This window comes from Bombus vancouverensis, chromosome 9, assembly GCF_051014615.1.
Source record: "Bombus vancouverensis nearcticus chromosome 9, iyBomVanc1_principal, whole genome shotgun sequence".
NCBI lineage: Eukaryota > Metazoa > Arthropoda > Insecta > Hymenoptera > Apidae > Bombus > Bombus vancouverensis.
The window spans coordinates 9,378,738-9,395,511 of record NC_134919.1 but is presented as its reverse complement, the minus strand read 5'-3'; the positions used below and the strand labels follow the sequence as shown (position 1 = coordinate 9,395,511).

General features: G+C 33.1%; 1 protein-coding gene across 7 annotated transcripts in view; it reads right to left on the bottom strand.

Annotated features, from left to right (window-relative positions):
- The window catches only part of LOC117163442 (neurotrimin), a 298,534-nt gene that overhangs the window by 14,314 nt on the left and 267,446 nt on the right, over positions 1-16,774 (bottom strand). For 6 of the 7 annotated variants that reach the window (XM_033345713.2, XM_033345712.2, XM_033345715.2 and 3 more), the window contains exons 6-8: positions 6,304-6,432; positions 2,495-2,632; positions 1,217-1,387 (exon numbers count right to left, since the gene is read on the bottom strand). In XM_033345713.2, coding sequence (XP_033201604.1) covers positions 1,217-1,387; positions 2,495-2,632; positions 6,304-6,432 — 438 coding nt within the window. The remainder of the gene's footprint in view (positions 1-1,216; positions 1,388-2,494; positions 2,633-6,303; positions 6,433-16,774) is intronic. The other variant, XM_033345714.2, reaches the window with a different exon arrangement.

Below are 16,774 nucleotides of genomic sequence, written 5' to 3'. Positions count from 1 at the left end.
CGCAACGATAGAGAATTGTAGTAAAAAATGATTCTACGAAAATTGCATCAACTGAGTATTGAAGTTCTACCTTATCTCGTATATTTCCCTGATTTATCTCCGATCGATTTGCAATTTTCCGCGTACGTGACAATTTATATATATATAAACGACTTGTGTGTAAAACAACAATGAGATATTGAAAATATGTTTTCGTACATTTTCCTGCTTCAACAAAATATTCAGATTTTTATATGTACGAAATGAATACTGTTATATCGAACATTATGAAAGTTATTTTAAACAAGAACTTTTAAAATGAGAGAAAGACATTTCAGAACGATCTGTATTGAAAATATTGTCAACAAAAAAATAATTTCATCTGTTTCTCTTTTATTGGGATCCAATCTACATGTCTACATGTTTATATTCTATGCCTAAATATACATGCCTTTATGAAAAAAATTCGTACAAGTGCTCAACAGTACAGGAATGAATTTAACTTCTATACGAAATACGAAATATATTGGAAAACCGGGAAAATTCGAGAGTGAACTTCCACCGTGTTCATTTCGTAGCAACCGACCGTACGATATATCTCGTTAAACTTTTAATTTCAGCCAATTTATTCGTCCAAGGAGGTGGAAAAGCATATTCTCCCGGGATAAATATATCCTTCGTAGATTTAATCGCCAATTACGAATCACGTTGAAACGATAAGGACGCTTGACCTCGTCAAACGATCGATAGCTTTCGACTGTTAACGATAAGAGTTTTAGCGTAAAGTCCATTGGGAATCAATTGAGTACTTTATTATTGCAAAATGATATATAAAAGATGTTCTTTTCGTTTCCGAATATTTTGGTTTTCACACTTTTTATATGCAATATCGATGACGTAATACACTATTCAATTATTACAGATGAAATATTTGAACGCAAATTTTATTTTATGCATTAAAATATGTTATTTTTATTGTAGGACAATCAAATACTTTTTTAATTTGTAAAAATAGGGTAATCGTTATTTGACACTACTTTATTTATCATCAGAAAATTTATATTATATAAGAAAGCAGTACAGACTATATTGAAGAATGCTAGTGCTTTTAAATTTTCTATACTACGATACCACATATTATACATAGTTCTCTGGTCAAAGGTTGAAACGCTTTCAGTCTATCTATATCTCCCAAAAATGGAAGGTAATACTGATAGAATTTCTGAAAAATGCTCACCATCCAATTTGATGTCACCGTCTGTTCCGCCAAGAGAATTTTGCGCCACGCATTTGTATGAACCAAAGTCCCTCGGGCCGACATTTCTAATCTTCAGCATCATGTACTTGTTGTAGCCGTTGTCGGTGGAAACCGCCTCATATTTATCGCCTACAATAGAATGGTAATTGCCTAGGCAAATAAAACCATATTCTTCCTACGTTGAAACAGTTTACAGTACGCGACAGAGCAAATACCATGGTAAATCAAACGACCTGAACTTGTGTGAATTTTTTAGTACTTTCAGTTTGAAACGTACGTTCAAACGTTCTATGGAATCTGTGATTCAACAAACGCGCGTGTGTACATAGTTAGTTGAAAAACCAGAATAAATTGTAGTTCCTTACGTATTGTCAATAATTTCTTAAATCTTTAATTTAAAATTTTTGTAATTTCTTTCTCTATCGTTTGTATAGAATAAGAAAACGTGGGGGTTAATTGATTCTGTATTTCTTAGTATACGTATTATTCCATTTTTCACATAGCAGTTTTGCAAATACAAATTTTTCGAAAAAAATTGTACTTTGATTAAATTCTTGAATTATCATATATTTCAAGATATATGAACTTTTTATTCGTAAATATTAGGGTTCTAGCGAATGTTCGACTATTTTTTTTACCATAAAAAAAACGTAACAATTGATATAAAAAGAAATATTTATATTATTCTTGAACTTATATGCTGAATATGATATCCTAGCATAAAAAAGAAAGTATTAATGATGCTATCAACAAAACTATATAAAAAGTTCTTTTGCAAGAACGTTACGTAGCAAGGTATTTCCTCAACTTTACTGTGAAGAGTTTACGGGAACATATTTCTGTCGTCGACATAACTTCCTTTTAAGGCTTCCACGCATGAGAGACGTTGTGATATAAAAAACAGCACATACGAGACACCACAAGCAAATTCTCATAAGGCAGGCAACAATTACAATTTAAACAAAATCGTAAATAAATTCGAAGGCACCGATAAAATCTGAATAACATTCCATTTGAGTCAATTTTTAAAATATGTATATCAATGAATAATCTAATTTTTCTAATTTTAGATTTAATTTTAATAATAACGACCTCTAATTTATTTTAGAAATCGTATCGAGCATATTTCGATTTACATCCACGTGAATAAATGTTTCCTTCTTAAATTTGTTCAATAAAATTAATACCTTTTTGTTTAGCAGATTACTACAATTGAGGCATATACATATATAATTACTATATTAAAGTTAAAATTACCAGAGACGATCATGTCACCGCGTTCGGTCGTCCAATAATTAATCGAGGTAGGGTAAGCTTCGGTGTGACATTCCAACGTGACATCTTGTCCAATATATGCCGCTTCCAGCTGGTTTGGTATCGAAAGCATAGGAGGAACTGTAACGATAAAAACATTAACGTGATATATTTAATTTCTTTCTCTCTTTAATTGAAATAATATTTTCGCTTTTGAAACACTTTATTTTATCTCTTTTATGTCTAGCCCTTAGAAAAAACGAGATATATCTATATATTCTTCAAGTAATATAAAGAAACACCTGCAATCATACTTGTTTCTTTCTAATAAAGCCAGGTAGGATTAATATTTGTATTATAGAAATACATAATACAAGAAATATATAATTACATTTAAGTAATATAAGAATAAAATCAGCTTATTTGAAAGACATTGTTCTGTCTGAAGTTAAAAAGTACATTTTCAATCTAAATAATGAATTAAGGGAAATAATGATTATAAACACATTTTTAAATACGAGATTGCTTTTACTTCGTGTTATACTATGCAAGACGAATAAAAAGGAGAATAGAAATCAAATGTTGTACTGAGCAATTAGTATAACGTTTTGTGTCATTCCTTTAATATTTATTTACTCGTGAAGACATTTATTTCTAATCGGAATAATACGGGGATTGTTATGAAACCAAAAAAGCAGATATTTGAAATAGCTTGAGTCAATTTTCGGAATTAGAAGTGCTTTGAATTTCAGCAACCAAACTTTCTACGCTTTGTACTCTAGAAATTTGGAACTACATATTCGAACTGTGTAATCAAGTGCATTAGAACTCTCTCGCTCGTAACTCAATAAATCCTAGCAAATCTACCAACTTATTATAAATTTCGATAAAACATTGACTTTCCATTTGTTTAGCGCAAACATAAACCTTTGACTCTTCTGTAAAAAGTTAATAAATAAAACTGTAAAAAAGAAAGAAACACAAATAATTCCTTTCTCCTGTTCAATACAATCCTGCTCAATCTTCTATTTAATCATCTCCAAATTTTGTCTCTCCTAGCAATCGGTTAAAAACGAGCAACATTGTCAAAGACAATTCGCAGCTATAAATTCCATAAAACCCTCTCAGAGGACTGAAAGCGTTACCAGCTCCCGCGGTTAAAGAACAGATGCTTATTTTCAACTGCTCTCGTCGGCGAGTGAAATTTTTCTACGGACCGCGGCTTCCTTTTATTCAACTCGACCGCCCTTTATGCGGTAAAAACGAATGCCTTGAGAGCACCGCGGTTGCCACCAGTTTCATAGACACCGCCTTTATGCTCTTTAATTTTCTCCATTTTTCCGCGGACTCTATAAAGTTTCCATGCACTTGAAACTTAAACAGAGCCACCATGATCCCGCCCAACGCAAGACTTTCCTTAGCGGAGGCGAAAACATTCCTCTGCAAAGTTTTTTAGTTATTATACGGTATAACAGGCGAAACCTTCGCCAGCCAAACGATCGATATAGATATATTCCGCCGCAATATCATGTCATACATAGTTCCGTCTTTTACGGACTAGCGTAAATCACGATTTACTACCTCGTACGCGGCGTACGCCGTGGGACGATATCATTGGTGGATCGTGTCCCATGTCCACTCTATATTCTTTCCCCTTGACGTTTTTGTTGAGTTATCGAGCTGATATTGGCCAGCCATTAGCTGATCAACCTGATCGCCAAAGATTTTCAAACAGCCATCGATCTAATTCTTTGGAAAAAGTCGCTGGAATTTTATTCCTTTGATGACGTTAATTGGATTGGTGAATTACGAGGATTCGAAGAGTTTTGAGGACTTCTTTTGAATTAAAGGAGCGAACAGAAATTTTTGTTGTTTGGAAACAATTAGATAAGATACTAGCGTTGTGTAAAAATGTTATTTTTAAGCTGTAGGTATTTATGGAGATATAATGTGCAAAATATAATAGCTGCCGAAGGTTTCTGTAATTTTGTATCGAAATAGAAAATGAAAATTATATAATAGCCTAATGTTCCATAAATTATACGTATTAGACAATAGACTTCCATTTTTACAAACCTTAGGTTAACAATATGATGATGCTACATTAATTTCGCAATGCTATATAATCATAAATATCTGTAAGTCGCGATTGAAGTTATGAAAAATCTCAGTCTCAATCTCATTATGTACATTTAATTATAATATAGTTCATGTTAATAGTTTGTTAATAATTGTTTGTTGTTAATAGTTGTATAGTTTATAATTTAATTTACTGCGCGGGTGAATTAGATTTCTACGAGTTGACAACTTTCACGACAGAGAACTTTCGAAATTAGAAATACGAAATAAAAATCAAAATTCAATAAATCTATGTCGAATCCAATATCCTTACTATTAAACTATTACGTATACTCAAATCTAGTATTCCTAATATTACGGATATTATTAAGGATAAAAGATATTAAAAAATATAAAATATAATAAATAAGGAATAAAGTAGGAGAAAACAACTGAAAATTAATGTGACTTACTGTTAGAACTGTCTTTTATGTACGGTCTCATGTGCATTCGCGACCCTCCTGAAAACTTTCCGTTAGAAAACGATAACTCAAATTTCGTCGGGCGATTATTAACGCTCGTACTTATCCGTGCGGTAGAACGGAGACTAATGTGTCGGAAAAGACAGGGCGGAAACGCGTTTCGCACCCCAAAACTGGACGAACGTGACGCTCGAGAGGGAATAAACGAACCTGGGTACATCGTGCATATCTGGGTCAAGTGGATGCTCGTAAATCGCTGGCTAAATGAGACGTTGAAAACCGACCTAATGCAACGGCGCTGGCCCGTACAACCACTCTTTATCGAGATATTGTGACTAGAATGCACCCTGTTACCGTTCTTCCTGCTTCATCAATCCATCGTTCCTGACTCGTTGCAATTGTGCTTTTGCTTTCAGCCCTATGCAATGTCTTTCTTCCATTTCATTGTGCCAAGCACCATCAATTCTGAGATTCTAATCTAATTTGCTAATGAGTGACATTACTCTATCAATTTATTTCTGGATATGTATACACTATGTAATTTGAGAAATTGGTATATATGATTCTAAATGGTTAGAATTATTTAAATTGTTAACTTTATTCCAACGAATAATAATACTTGTTTCATTATATCAATATGTGAAACAGTTACGAAACATTACATATACATATACGTTAGCTCCTGTAATTCTTTCGGTATCAAAATTTGTATGAATTGAAATTCGACTTTAACTCCGAGAACAAATTACAACAATTTATTATACTTTTATTAAAGAGGTATTAAATGTCTCGTTTTGTATAGGCTTTGATAATGGCCTATAATCTTTTCGCTACTGACAAATTTTGTAATTTTATTTTCAAGATTTTTATGAATTATATATTTACATTTTTTAAAATCGTTTTACACGCACACCGGTGTATTCAATGAAATCTAACTGAAAGTCATTCTGCACGAGTAATTAAAAATGTTTTAAATATTTTATAAAATATAATTTTCGAAAATTTAATTTCATTGCATGTAAAACATAACTGCAGGGTAAACAAATACATTTTTATACAGAAGATTTCAAGCGCTTTGTCAGGGATAGAATTTTGAAGAGCTTCACTTCGAAAGAGAAGTATTTCCGTGTGATTGCAGTTCGTATAACGCGTTTACAAAATTTAACGATATTGTTTAGGATTAACGTGCGTATAAAGTAATCTAATAAACAAGCATGCCAGGTTACTGTTTGAGGGGTAGGTATATGGGAAAATATTTCAGTATATACTCACACTGCACACGAAGAGATATGCGTTGACTAACTCGCGGTGGAACGTCGTTCGAAGCGATGCACAAGTATGATCCCATGTGCAATCGACTTATCTTCACAATATGCAGCACCTCGCCATTCACCACGTTTACTAAAACAGAAACGGAATAATGTTTCGTTAGAGTTCTGAGTATATAAATTGCCCAATTAATTCTCATTCTGTTGACACAGAAATTTACCAACGTATCTCAATAAAAACAATGTCCAATATTTAAAAGAGGAATTACGTGTTCTAGCAAAAAGATCGTCTACCTATTTAGTGTTTAAGTAGTTTAGAAGCTGCATTGATCAATTCCATAAATTAGAAAGCGAAAGAAAGAAAACTATATCGCAAACATCATTTTTTAAATTTACCTTAGAATTTTCTATTATTTATGTCACTTTTTCGTAACATATTAATTCATGGAAGTACCTAAACAATTTATTTTTCGAGAATGGAACGTTAATCATGAATTGAAATCGAGAAAAAGTGGAATTGATTATTCGTAATAAAAATGAAACATAAATCTGTATCGTTTTAGTAGAAACATGATTAATTCTCCTCTAACGCGATATAATTTTGAGAAGAGCAGGATTGATAATCTTGGATGGGTAAGTTTCTTCGAAGTCGAATCGTTGAAAATTCGGACGTAACACTATTTGCGGAGGAATCGAAGTTTCCAGGTAGAAAGTTCGGTGAAAAGTTCAGAAGGGGCGACCTACTTCGACGGTACCAAATTTATAAGTGCAAAAGGCATCGCAAAACCTCCGACGACTTCAGATGAGCTACTTCTCCGTTTCGAATACTTTTAATTTAGAATATTTTTAATTCTTGGTATTAAGAAAAGTTTTACGTTAAAATACACGACATGCTTTCTATGATTAAAAGATAACCTACGAAGATGGAAAACATAATGAGTTGAAAATACATATAATGACGACAGTCGAACGAATTTACATCGTAATTTTAGGAGTTTTTTAGGCAGTGTTTTTACTGTATGAACGAAGCTTTAGATAAATTTATATTTAGAACGAAAAATCGTGGAGATTCGTGTCCTTGTATTTATTGTTGTAACTCATAACTCAACTTGAAACCCAATTACAAAATTTAAGGCAATTATCAAATTAATAAGTACAATAGACTAAAATGTTATGAGCAAAGCAGTACACACATTTTTCCAATGACAGAATTAGTGATATAAGCTAATTTCATTGCACTAAAACATTTTCAATAATTAGAATATCATAACATCAGACTAGCCGCGAATATTTATCTACATATTAGTATTTTCTTTCTCAACATTCATATATTTCTAAATTCGTATTATTCTGACACATTTAATATTTTCCATCGTAATCCATTATTACTTATTATTATATAAGAGATATCGTTTGGAACTTAATCTAGACAACTTTTTATAATTTGTGAACAATGCAACAATGCGAACGTTGTCCATTCAAGATTGAAAGTTTGACTCTCTAATGCATCTATAAGCCAACGGGCTCATTAATATCTGTCATAGAAAGTAATTATTTATTCCATCCTACATTCACCGCTTCCATTTCCGCGCTATACACCGCCATATAATTAAATTACGTTAAACGATTTATCATTCTGGCCAGTCGCACAAACCTGCAAAACTTCCACGTTCCACATTTTCCTGCAACTTTTAGCGTATTTTGCGGCCGTGCTCGGTCATCCGTTCTAACGAATTATGCACGCGAGCCAAAACGAGATTCTGCGCACTGTGTTACAAAATATGCCACCGGTTTCCGGTTTTACTTCACACTTATAAATATTCTATCAAAATGAAAGATTCCTAAATCCAGTAGGTATTCTTTTCAATTTGATACTTCTTTAATTCGATATTGAGGTAACTTCAGAATACAATTTGAACGTTACTTAAGTTTTTACTTAATTAAATTATTGTTTAAAGTCAAATATGGAATTTTTCAAAAGCTTTTAAAGTAAAAGTGGAGTGAAAATCAGATTTACGTTACTAGAATAAAGAGATAAAATTCTTGTTTCTTTATCTACTTAGATACCTTAGTACGTTTGATTCCAACTAGAGATGTAAACATTGAAGGATTAAAAGTAATGATAAAAGTAGATAAATTATTTTGCTGTTTAAATTTCTTCCAATATATTAATTTGTGTTTTATTCTGTACAACTCCTTATAACAACAAAATTATATCAATCATCCACACTATTTCTCGTTTCAGAAAGTTAACGTTGAAGCATCTGTGGTGTTGTGCTTTAAGTCTACACCATCTTTAACTTTTAATAACCTGAGAATCTTTTCAGTAACTATAATTCACTTTAGAATACTTTTGTAATGAAATGTTTTGGAACGAAAACTTTCGCTTCAAAGAGAAAAATATTATGAACTCTTTTGTAAATTCATTTATACAATAACCTCTATTTTTACGCATACTTTTATACAAGAAATAAAACTATACAAGAAATAATTTCCACGTTATCAATATCACCGTAGCGTCACGATTGAAGTTCAAAGTGTTAATTTTTATTATTAATAAATAACGATTACACACATTAGAACAAAATTATACAATAACAAGGAGAGAAATCAAAGAAGCAAGAACAGATGTCAAAATCCAGATACAAAAACCTATCTTCCTGTAAAAATAACATAAACACCATGGAATGTAATGAAACGCAGCCTGTTCCCGTAAATATGCGATCATAATGTCCGTAAGAAACGTAAAAGCAGACAATTGTTGCCACGTGTTCCAATAAGAGCGCGATAATAAAACGGCGTAGCTGCAGATCGCAATTTTTATACGCGAAATTATTGTGCAACATTCCTAGAATTCTTGCCAGACAGGGACAGAAGGCGCATTGGAGTAGATTCTGCGAGAGGTTTTAAACTGATCGCGAGTAAATGTTGAGGAGCGATGGAAAACCAATTGAACGTTTTTCACGATAAAGGTAAAAGCGCGTTGTATCAAGGGAAGGAAAGAATTGTTGCTACAATTCCCGGACAGTAATGTGGAGGTAATGGGACGCTGTAAGAACGTGGAGATTCCTCCGGTCGAATAATACCCTTCGATGTATCACGATCTTTGTTACGGCTCATGCACTCCCAGATAGATTGCTTGCTTTTCTGCCTTTCATTTGGCTCCGTGGTCCTCCGCGGGATAATTTCCATCGTTCTTCGTTACTTCTTAACGTACACGTGCATCACTATTTCGAAATGTACTCTAAAATGGTCAATAATATGTGAACACTTGATTCTTTCTGGCACAATGTTATTTTGATTATAACGAAATTATAAATAGGAAGGCTTATGATGATTTTATTCTTTGTCAAAGATGTGGAGTATTATGATCAGAGGAAATTTAATTTTGTATATCTAGCAGTCTAGTTATTATATTTGTTCACTTTTAAAAATCAATTTGATCGCGTCATATATGCTGTCACAAAAAGTAAAATCAATGTACTTTGACTTATTCGTAATTTTGTTACTAAAGTGCATACATCTCGTTAAGAGTAAGTAAATGTTTAGATACTTTTGAAGTATATAGATGTATAGCGTTTTATCGCTAACCATACATTTTCTACAACTTCTACATGTAATTACAAACATACACCATCCCATCTTCCAATTCGATACAACCATTCAACCGCCTGATTGTGTCACATAATAAAGTTGTATTATTACCGTTTCTGCTATTATTTTCTTATCACATAGATAACACTTATTAACAACACTTCTCGTTTGCAACAAATTCTACAATACATTCCCTAATCCCCTAAACAGAAGAAAACACAGTGGTTATTCGCGCTAGCAGCAACCGCGTCCTCAATTGTACAAGCTTATCTCGCGTGACTCGAAACTCTTATCATCGCGAGGAAATATCGCAGCCGGTGAAGGTCGTTGAAAGGAAGGTAAGCTGTTCGCGGTATGGCACGGTAGGAGTGTAAGAAGATGGTGTGAATCGCTGCCGGCCAGACCGTGCCACACGCCAAACCTATCCATTGTTCCATAAACAATGCCTAGCTGCGAGAGATTCCAACCGGGCCAGGCCACTTCCGAGGGTTTTAATCAAGTAGTCCCGCAGATCCTGGCGTCAGAACTAACCCCGCTTACCTGTTTAGCGGGAATCCTTTAGAACTTTCGACTTAATGGGAAACCGCAATATGATACGGCTCGATGAAATTTCACCTCGAATTACGCTGAATCCAGTAAAGTATTGTGCAAACTTGTGGCCAATTATTTTTTAACAATCTCTGTATTGTTAGTGCGGCATAACGATGTTTGTGATGTTCTTTTTGATTCTTTCAGATTATTTTATAAGTTAGAGATGGTCGGATTTACTGTTGTTATTCACATTAGTTGGGTGTTTTTTTGTCTAAATGTATTTAGATGATAAATCGACTGCAGATTTTTATGCATTTCTCAAAAAATATACGAAGTATAGTAGTCCTTATATAATATTTAGCGAGTAAAATAATATTTTACCTAGATTCCGTTGTTTTAATTATAGCAATAAGAAAGTGAATCTGTGTAAATGTCCAAATGACGAATGTGGCAAATTTTATGTAAAACGAAGGATCATGAATTTTCTATAAGATGAGGAATATAAATTTATTGAATTGATTGAATGCATTTATTGAGTTTGCATTCGTAGCATTTTATCCTGCATTCGTAAGTTATGGTAAAGAATAGAAGAAGAATTGTCTTAATAAAACGTAGAATAAAACTGATTGAATCTTGCAAGCATAGATTCAATTCTTCTGTGTAGGGAACTTCGACTTATCTTAAGCCAAACTATTTATTTAACTATTTATTTAGCACAGAACTTGTAATTTGATATAACAATCAACGTTCATCTAAACATACATTTTGTAATTACCCTCAAACACCGTAGATTTCTAATTCTCTGCTCGTGGGGAAAATGTCGTAAAATTTTCACAAGAGTAAAACGCAAGCCAGACGATAAGGCAATGTCTTTCGGAACTCATCAGCCCGTTTGAATGTTAAACGACGCAGATAAGAGTGAACGCAAAAAGAACGGCGGAATAAATTAGCGGGCATTGAATGTCGATGCGCGGGGCGCACTTTGCATAACATTTTCCGCGTGCTCCTTAACAGCGTAAGAATAAGCAGACAGCTTACTCGAAGACGAAGTGGGGAAACGGCTACCTATTTGGGAATTAGTACGTGATGTATTCCGCCCCATAAGCGGCGGCATGGACGTCGATATTTCATCCCACCCTCCTTCAACCCCCTTAAGTGGCCTTTTTCGCGTTATTACCGCCAGATAACCCAGCTACATTCATCCTCCAGCGAAATCCTCCAGCTACCATCATTGCAGCTAATGCCTCTGCATGTGTTCCTAGTAGAAACAGACGGATTTCGGTCTGTATCGTTTCGTAATCGTTTGGATAATTCTAAGTAGCAATGGAACCTATGATTACATTTACTCGAGAAATCGTGTACGAAATTGTGCCAGATAACACTGTGAGGTTTACAGTTAATTGGTGTTCGTGTGTGATAAAAGCGTAAAATAGTTACAGAGTAATTATTTCGTAAAATAGAATGTAGAATTATCTCCGCATTATTTCAAAGTTCAATAGAATTAGTTTTGCCTCGCTAAAAATTTTATAAGAATATTTGCAGAGTATATAGAAATTGTTTTTTATTCCAATGTAACTAACGTGCTGTTTTTTCTTCTTTGTAAATATTATTACAAATTTGTAACACAGAATTCAAAACGCCGTCTCTAAAAATAATTTGTAACAAGAGAATATATAAGAATGAGAATAAGGAAATAACAGTACGAGGAGATAAAATGTATTCTGTGATAGAATACCATAAGAAGTATAATAATTAATATTTCTTAATTTTGGAATATTATAATGGAATAGTAGATTCCTCATTCATTTTCATTCTTTATCTGTTTTTTTGTGTGTAAACTTTATGAATGTTTCTTCACAATGCTAGTGGAATTTCAAAATATATACATATAAAAGTTTTTCGTAATAATTCCTCAAATACTTTTGTGAATAATTGTATGTATATTTATATGTGAAGCATATAGCTTCTTTCATAATGAGAGACGTAATTAGAATTTCGATTTAAAAAATCTTACCTCTTATTGCATTTCCAGGAAAGTAATTTCAATAAATTGACGAAATGTAAGCTTCAATTAATTTTTCGTAAGATTCCCGAAATTCTGAATTCCTCTGTTAGAATAAAGTCCGTTACGCGTACTTATTTACCAGCAAGAAACAAAGCTAAGAAACAGTGCCTTTGGGACCTTGAATATTGTACACTTTCCTAGTTTCACTCTCTTTATGCGACTGCGAAAGCTCATTTTTTAAGGTTGGCTTCTCCTCGGCGTTAATAAATAAATACAGCAAGTCCAAACAATTTTCTACTAACTGACAGGAAAAGAATTTTTCCTGCTTTCTAAACATAAAGAATTACTTGTTTAAAAATTGTTTACTATCTGTTTCTACTGTTTTAATTTTAATGAAATAACTAGATGTGGATATTTGTGTAAATTCATTTATTTACGAATAAAATTGAAAGAATGGGATCTAGATAAAGAATAGTTTTACCTATTATACATTATAAAAGGTAATATACTTTGTATACTTATATATTTTTGTATATTATGTGCATTCTGTGGATATTTTCATCTGCAAATTTTCTCATAAATACATAAAAATCGGAAGTTTGCACATAATCTTCTATATAAAAATAAAAATTTTTTACAGTAAGTGCTCAAATACTTTCGCAAGCTTATGCTATTTTTAAACGGCGCTGTACATTTAGATATATGTAAATACAAAACGTTAGAATAAGGATATCTTATTTCACTTGCGAACTTTCTATTAACCAGCAAATCCACGTTCGCCAACTTTTGTAAATGTAGCTCTGGGAGAAATTGAAATCCTTATATCAGTAGTGTGATTCAATAAAGAAGAACGTTTATAGCGGCAAAGCAGCGTTGCTCGCAATAACAATTTGCCTAACGCGGGGAAAATTATTTCGCCTCGTTCGAGAAGGACGTTATGAAAACGGATATCGAAGAAATGGAAGCGTACGATGCGTAAAGGTTAGAAAACACTGGTAATCAATGTCAGCATAATGCAGGTGAACGGGTGCAAGTCGAGCGACTGGCTTCTTTGCGCTCCTCTTTGTCTACAATCTCCTTCGGGCGCTCTTTCTCGTCGGTAGTTTACCGGAAATTGTACAGGACGTAGCAAAAATCGCGACATCGACGAAAAGAGAACTTTAAAGGGAATACCTGGTCTAAGTGTAAGTGTAAAATATCAAGCGCCGTTCAAAATATTACACAGACGATATTATCTCTAAATATTTCTTAACTATTCTGGAAATATTTTCCTTCCTCTCTAGAAAAAATACATTATCGTTTTGTATTATCAAGTATCGTTTTTACTATCGAGATTGTAAATTAAAATTATATCAAGATTATGTCAATTATTTTTGGATCTTTATGAAATCGTTTAAAAAGGAAGAAGCACAAATTCGTATGCTTACCGTAAACGATAGCAATAAAGTACAAATTAAAAATATTCAATGTACGTATTATTACAATTATATATAAAGAAACAAAAATAACAAAACAATGAAATAAATGATCAATTTACTGGAAAATAAAATATTAAAGAATCGTGTGGTTTTATTAACTATCTGAATTTTTTATCGAGTCTACTCAAGTAAAGAAATAAATAAAAAAATATATGAATATAAAACGTTCATATTCTTAATAATTTGTATTATTCCACTTCATATTCATAGAGAATAACAGAGTTACCGAGACAATTTTTGATGTAGCCTGTATGTACAGGGTCAAAGTAACACGAGGCGATCGGAAAATCGGAACCTAAGAACGAATTCCTGTCCCGGAAGGGAAGATAGAAGAGAGAATGGGTCGCGTGGTGGATATCGATATAGGCAGCGCGGAAAATCGAATCTACGTTGTACTCGTTTTACACGCAACCCCGGCATCAAACGACGAGGAAAACTGGCGGCAAAACTGTACCGACGTCGATCCTCGTAGCGCCAAGACGAGCTTATCTTGTTGCCGTTTGAGGTTCCTTTGTATTTTCGAAGCCACCAAGACCACGTCGTTGTACCAAGTGCAACTTCGTGAACAATATTGTCCAGGAAATTTTGCGTTTCAACTTCTAAAGGAATAGATTCCAATTGTTCTTCGAGCCCCATTCATTCACATTTCTTTCATCGAAATTGCCCAACCCTTAGATCGATAGGACTAGACAGGACCATCGATGAAAAATTTAATGATGAAAAATGGTGTGAAATTTTTCAACAAATTTTTCAACGAATCATGTCTGTATCTTTTCATTCGACTTTAAAATTGAATATAAGATTTCGTCACTCTTCTAAACATTTAAAAAATATTAGTAACATTTTTCTGTATAATCTTCAATTTCTTTATGACTGTTTGTATGACGTATAATCCTTTTGGATTTTCTACTGAAAGAAAGTTTTTAGTTTGAAGCGTAATCATGTTGCGTCTTACGTTTCATTATCTGATTTCACTCGTAAAATGGAATTTCTTGTCTTAAAGTGGGTTTTGAAGGTTTCCTGCTTCATTATGTTCTGCGAAAAACTTTCATTGGATTGAATTTTAGAAGGAGAAATAATATTAAAAACGAAAATATAACGTATCCTGTTTTTTCCTTTTTATCATTCATATATTACACGTGGGAAATTATGAATGGAGAGATACGATACAATCGTGTTTTTGTTTTCATAAAAAATCAGCGTTAATTTTGTCAAAACTTCCTAGTTCTAATTTGCTGAATCCAGTGTTAATTTTTTTTAAGATCAGTTGTTCAATTAATTCGTTTCTAATTCTCTATCGCAAGATTAAAAGAACAAGTTGAAAAATTGAAGTTCCATCATTAAATATTCATCAAACGTTTCTACAACAGTTCCTCATCTTCGCAATTAATTTCTATCAAAGTCAAGATAAACATTACAGGAACAAACCACTGGTTGTATTCTGAACGCAGGAACGAACGTTTCGTTATCTCATTTCCAACGTTGCTACTTCAATTCGAAATTCCACTATCCCTTTTTATTTCTACTTTTTTGCTTTTTTCTTCGTCTCTTATCAACTTTCTGGACAATCGGTTGGAACCAGGGAACTAGATCCTTCCTTCTGCTGCCCACAGGTGTCTCGATCCCATTCTTTAAAAGTATCTCTGTAGACGCGCGTACGTTTTACAAAATTCGATTTCCTCTTTCATTTCTCTTGAACGTTCTCCTTCACTCTTTTGGACACGGCAAGAACGAGAAAATAGCATTGGTAGCGCATCTACACAAGTACGAAACACTCAGACTATTCCAACACCATAAATTGACTCCTAATCTTTGCTTTGAAGTGAATATAGTTGTTTCGCAGAATTGCTTTTCTCAATGTAATCGGATTGCGTAGCATTAACCGTTTTTCACAATTCATACGAATTTAGATGTGTAAAATTGCATTAGGAATAAAGATTTTATAACGTAATGATTTTATATGAAACTGTTGAAAGCAAAATATTAAATACTATTTAAAATAAAGAAAATTCGTTATTACTGATGAATTAAAATGTGTGAATATGTACGCAGTATTATTATGTAGTATATTTTTTATTTTGTTCGAATGATATAAATCAAGACATATAAGACCTATAATATTTAAATAAAATATAATATTTTAACTTCATCTTATAATATTTGAACAAAAATATTCTATGAAAAATAAAATGTGAAAAATAAAATTCAACTGTATAATAAATAGGAGATATTCTATTGTCCTCAATTGTGAAAAACAGTTCCTGCATTAGCAATCCAATGAAATTGTTCTGAAAGACCCATAACTAATCAATTGGAACACGTGAAATGCGCTCCAGTACTCATGAAAATGCCGATCAATTCACAAAGCTCGTTGAGCCATCAACGGCTGATGAGACGATATCATTCGACGATCCTGTACCGAAGGTTATCCTTGGACGCATCTGTCGCTATATGAGGAGCATGTCATTCGATAGAAGCGTCAGATTATCGCTGTAATTGGACAAAATATCACGGTTGTGAATACGGCATACATTCAAACCAGCTGGCTACTAACTGATGTGTTGCCCTTTGGGATTCGAGAACCATTCTCTAACACCATTGCCGTCTCGTCTGATGGTTTCCACGCATCTTCTATCCACGATTAAAGTGTAGTCCCGCCCGGACAATTTCTGTTACATCCTGGTCGTCAGTGTATTCGACGTGTTCAAAGTGAACAATTAAGGAGCTCGAACATTTTATAATCAATGATCATTTCATAAGTAATTTCATTCAGAAGATTATTACATGACATAGGAATAATACTTTCGATTCGTGGATTTCTTCAATGAAGTACTGTTCTCTGTTATTCAAAATCATATTGTTTTTAA